The 5,048-nt window shown below is 40.5% G+C and overlaps 1 protein-coding gene across 1 annotated transcript in view; it reads right to left on the minus strand.

The window, feature by feature from the left end:
• Nucleotides 1-3: 3 nt before the first annotated feature.
• Nucleotides 4-5,048, minus strand: part of EIF4E2 (eukaryotic translation initiation factor 4E family member 2) — a gene marked incomplete at its 3' end in the record, with an annotated part of 17,030 nt that continues 11,985 nt past the window's right edge. The window contains exons 4-5 of the mRNA XM_023510361.1: nucleotides 1,861-1,965; nucleotides 4-93 (exon numbers count right to left, since the gene is read on the minus strand). Of these exons, the coding sequence (XP_023366129.1) occupies nucleotides 4-93; nucleotides 1,861-1,965 (195 nt within the window). The remainder of the gene's footprint in view (nucleotides 94-1,860; nucleotides 1,966-5,048) is intronic.

The following is a 5,048-nucleotide window of genomic DNA, read 5'->3' on the forward strand; positions in this document are numbered from 1 at the left end:
CAACATGGCCAGGATGAGATTCTCCCAGCAACGGGAGGCCAAGCCCTTTCGCAACCGAATAATCCACTTGCCACCGTTTTTATTTGCATCATCCTATAAAAAGAAAGCATTGAAGTTAAAGGCCAAGAATCCTTTGAGTATGAAGAAGCCTTATCACTTTCCAATTATTCAACTTTATAGAAAAAAATGACAATAGCACTAGGAGGAGAAGAAATGGGGAAAACAAAAGAAAAACAAGGCTGGGATCCCAAACTCATTTAATAAAACAGCTAAACAAACCTTTTAAAAATAATCCCTCTTTATCAGAGTTACTTCAGGAATCAAAATGAAACAATGTCACATTTCAAGCACAGATTACTCTTCATTTGCTAAACATATTTTGAGTGTCACCAAGTATCAAGAAAAAAGACATGAAGCCTCAATCTCTACCTAGATTCAGCCTAGTAGAGAAGACAGACAAGAAAATTAATCACAGTGATGCTGCTATAATTACAAGTGGTGCAGTAATAAAGATGTACACGATATGTTAAGGAACAACAAGACAGTTGGAAACACTCAAGAGGAAACAAAGGTCAGGTGCGGTAGTTCACGCATGTAATCCCAGAACTCTGAGAGGCCGAGACAGGAGGACTGTTTGAGCTCCCAAGTTCAAGACTAGCCTGAGCAAGCCCGAGACCCCGTAGCTGGGTGTTGTGATGGGCGCTTGCAGTCCCAGCTACTTGGGAGGCTGAGACCAGAGAATCATTTGAGCCCAGAAGTTTGAGGTTATTGTGAGATATGATGCCATGGCACTCTACCAGGGGCAAGAAAGTGACACTCTCTGTCTCATAAAAAAAAAAAAAAAAAAAAGGAAACATTTAAGCTGGATCCTGAGGGAAATAAGAGTAAGGCAGGGGAAGCAGGCAAAGGGAACTGTGGCACCAAGAACATGTCTTTGCACAAACTGATTGTGAGTAAGGGCACTATAGACAGGAGGGACCAGCTGCAGGGAAGGGAGGATTTAGAGGTAATGGAAGATACAACTACTGAAAGGTAAATTAGGTGTGAGATCATGTGATCAACAGAAAGCTATGAAAGACAGGAGTAAGGGGGGTGGCAGGTAAATGTGGCCACTTTTATCTTCTATAAAATTGCCCTGGCATCAAAAAATGTACTACAGCAAGAGTGTGACCAACTCTTGGCTTGGCAAAAAGATCACAGAGCTCAGCTTACTGCCTTTCAGCTTATTTTTCTTACCCATTTTGATCATATGTACTATATAAACACACAACACACAAGTGTTATGAGAACAGGGTTACTAAAAAAAAAAAGTCCTTTAAAATGTTATATCACCACTTTAGTCATAAAACAATCTTTAAAAACCATTCAGCATCAACTCAAGCAGTGGCACTGGTGCCTATATGCAAAGGTCCGGGTTCCAAGGATACACCAATTTGTGATACCGTTTTGAGAGAAGACTATCTATTCATTTATTTAAGATGGGGGTCTCACTCTGTTGCCAGGGATAGAGTGCAGTGGTATCATCATAGTTCACTGAAACCTCAAATTCCTGGGCTCAAGTAATCCTCCTGCCTCAGCCTCCGAAGTAGCAGGGACTATGGGTGTGTGCCACAATGCCCAGCCAATTTCTCTAATTTTTATAGAGAGATGCAGTCTTGCTCTTGCTCAGGTTCCCAAAATCAAACTCCCAACCTCAAGCAATCCTCCTACCTCAGCTTCCCAGAGCCCTAGGATTACAGATGTGAGACACCATGCCCAGCTGACAGAAGACTTTACAAACACTTGCTTAAAAAAAATAAGAAAAAAAACCATTTTTTTTTTGTTTGTTTGAAAAAGTAGTCAGAGGCCCTCAATCCTCACCTCCCACATAGGTTTAATTCCTTCTTTGAAGAGATGGAAGTCACTGTGGCCTGTCAGGTCCCCAGGACGTACCATGTGGCTATAAAACCTCCAGAACTGCTCCACCTGCAGAAAGAAGGCTAGAGTATAAAAGATGCATCTACTTTTTTATTGAACACATCCAAATATGCAAAATTATTTAAGAGCATAAGCACAGAGAATGCTCTGCTACAGTCTATCTATCGTTTTTGGAGGATATGTTTTTATTTGTGGCATTGTGTGGAAGGGAATACATATTAAAGAGAAAGCATATCGTATAGTTTGATAAAAGAAAAATGTAACACTGGGAAAATAAGAATAAATTCCTTGGGTGAGAAACACTAGCTTCAGCTAGGAGCTGTCATTGGTAAAGCCACGTTGTACTCTCCCAAGGAGGCTGCAAGATAATCACCACGTGCAGTAAGAGGACCAGTTTTTTAGACAATTTAAACCTTTTATTTATTTATTTATTTATTTATTGCAGTTTTTGGCCGGGGCCGGGTCTGAACCCGCCACCTCCGGTATATGGGGCTGGTGCCCTACTCCTTTGAGCCATAAGCACTGCCCACAACTTAAACCTTTTAGTCTTGAGGCATATTAAGGGCCACATGGCCTCAGCCTAAATGCATTAATAATCAAATCACTTTTTTTATCAAAGATTGTTTAACTGGAAAATAAAATTCAGCATTAACCAGAGTGAAATACATTTTAGATCTGTTTAGTTACTGAGCATAAGTGATAGGATCAACCACACATACTATTCTTTATTATGATGCTATTGAGAAGGCCAGGGGAGTCCAAAATCAAATAGGACTTAGCTTCCCATGGCTTGAGTGTATGTTCCTCTTCTTAGCTAGAAGAATTATGTTTCTCCTTGCCCCTCCTTCATAATCCTGTTAGAAAATGAGACTTACTTTTTTCTATTAAATGTATGCCTATATTCACTGTGGTAGTCCCATTTCTCTTGTCAGTGTCTTAAGAGGGAAGATTATTTTTGTATTTACAGAGGACTCCTTCTAAGTACTGACTAGCTAAGAGGCACACTTTAGGAAAAAAGAGAAAACAGAGGAGTCTACAGAGAAACAGCTCATATTCGCCAACACACTACAGAGGAGTCAATCAACACACAGCAAAATACGTAACTGGGTAGCTGAACACTGGCATCGAGGAGATAGATTCAGGTAGTATTTCTAGATGTGGGTAGCAACTGAAAAGAAATCCACCTTACACTGTATAAACAGGTGTTCTTTCAATTCCCCTCTGGAACAGGAACACTAGCCTCAGCTAGGAGGTGTCATTGGCAAAGTCACATTCCAGAGGCCAATTCCTAATGCTTGCATTACATGACAGCAGACTTTAAACATGTCATATCACATGTCCAGTGAGTACTGAAGAAGCCTTAACCCAACATGGTACTGATAATAAACCACTCAACTTAACAAAAGAAAACACAAAAACCCTCTTTCCACAAGCTGAGTAAATTCATATATGCCTTTTCTATAAGAAGAAAAATGCTAATTTTGCTAATTACATAATTCACAATTACTCCAAAATAATTTAACAGAATCCCTTTTTTTAATTAAAAAAACTTTTTTTTTAAACAGTGGAGCCTCAAACACCTGGGCTGAAGTGATCCTCTTGCCACAGCCTCCCAAGTAGCTGGGACTAAAGGCACATGCCACCACACCAACTAAATTTTTTTTTTTATGTCACCTCCAGTAAAGTGCTGTAGCGTCACAGCTCACAACAACCTCAAACTCCTGGGCTTAAGCGATTCTCTTGCTCAGCCTCCCAAGTAGCTGGGACTACAGGCGCCCAAAACTCCTGGCTATTTTTTGGTTGTAGTTGTCACTGTTGATTAGCAGGTGGCCAGGCTCAAACCCGCCAGCCCTGGTGTATGTGGCAAGTGCCCTATTCACTGAGCTATGGGCACCGAGCCACACACCAGCTAATTTTTATTTTTTTTCTAGAGATAGGATCTTGCTATTGTGTCCAGGTGGGTCTAAAACTGGCCTCAAGCCATCCTTCTGCCCTGGCCTCTCAATGTGCTGGCATTACAGGTGTGAGCCACCTTGTCCAGCTATTAACAGAATCCTTAATGAAAATGTACTCCCAGGGTGGCGCCTGTGGCTCAAGAGTAGGGTGCTGACCCCATATGCCAGAGGTGGTAGGTTCAAACCCAGGCCTGGCCAAAAACTGCAAAAAAAAAAAAAAAAAAAAGAAAGAAAGAAAATGTACTCCCTTATCAATGAACACAGAAGTGCAGATAAAAGAAAAATAAATAGAAAGAAAACACACTCTCTAGTTCCTTGTCTGATCCTCTGAGTGTTTAACCAGTTGTTCATAATGTAATGACTGCCATTTTACCCGAAAAGTCTAGCATTCCCACATAGCAGGCAATCAAAACTTCTGGGATAAATTCAAGAATGTTAGAAATGCATGGATATTTCAAAAGTTTAATTCTATTGTTCTTTCTGCCAAGAATTTCTTTCTCATCATCTGTTTAAATTCTATAAATTTAATTTTATGGCAGTGCCCATAGCTTAGTGGGTAGGGCACCAGCCACATACACCAAGGCTGGTGGGTTCGAACCTGACTTGGGCAAGCTAAAACAACAATGGCAACCACAACAACAAAATAACTAGGCATTGTGGCAGGTGCCTATAGTCCCTGCTATTTGGGAGGCTGAGGCAAGAGAATCACTTAAGCCCAAGAGTTTGAGGTTGCTGTGACACCGTGGCACTCTAACTAGGGCGACAGCTTGAGACTCTGCCTCCAAAAAAAATTTTTTTTTTAAATTTTAAACCCATTTCTTCCAAGGCAGCTTTCCCAAAGCTGAAATTAATTCCTCCTTCCTTTAAACTCCAAGAGTGCTGTAGTCATGCCTTTCCCATAGCACCACTGGGCGTGTCTCATTTCCCTAAAAACAGGCTCTGTGCCTTCATTCCTTTTAGACCCCTCGTAGGGTCTTGAATTCATTTAATAAACATTTCCTTAGCCAAATATGAACCAGTACATAAGCTATTTGTAGTATTTCAACAAAGCCTAAATTTACCAGTACTGAGTTTCAACACTAGCTCCCCAACTTAATCAAGTGAATTATGAATGACTTGAGACTTTGGATCAGATATTTAACCCAAATCTCACTTTCCTCTTTTTTTTTTTTTTTT

This window comes from Otolemur garnettii, unplaced genomic scaffold (genome assembly GCF_000181295.1).
Source record: "Otolemur garnettii isolate 467f Iridium unplaced genomic scaffold, OtoGar3 scaffold00013, whole genome shotgun sequence".
In the NCBI taxonomy this organism is placed as follows: domain Eukaryota; kingdom Metazoa; phylum Chordata; class Mammalia; order Primates; family Galagidae; genus Otolemur; species Otolemur garnettii.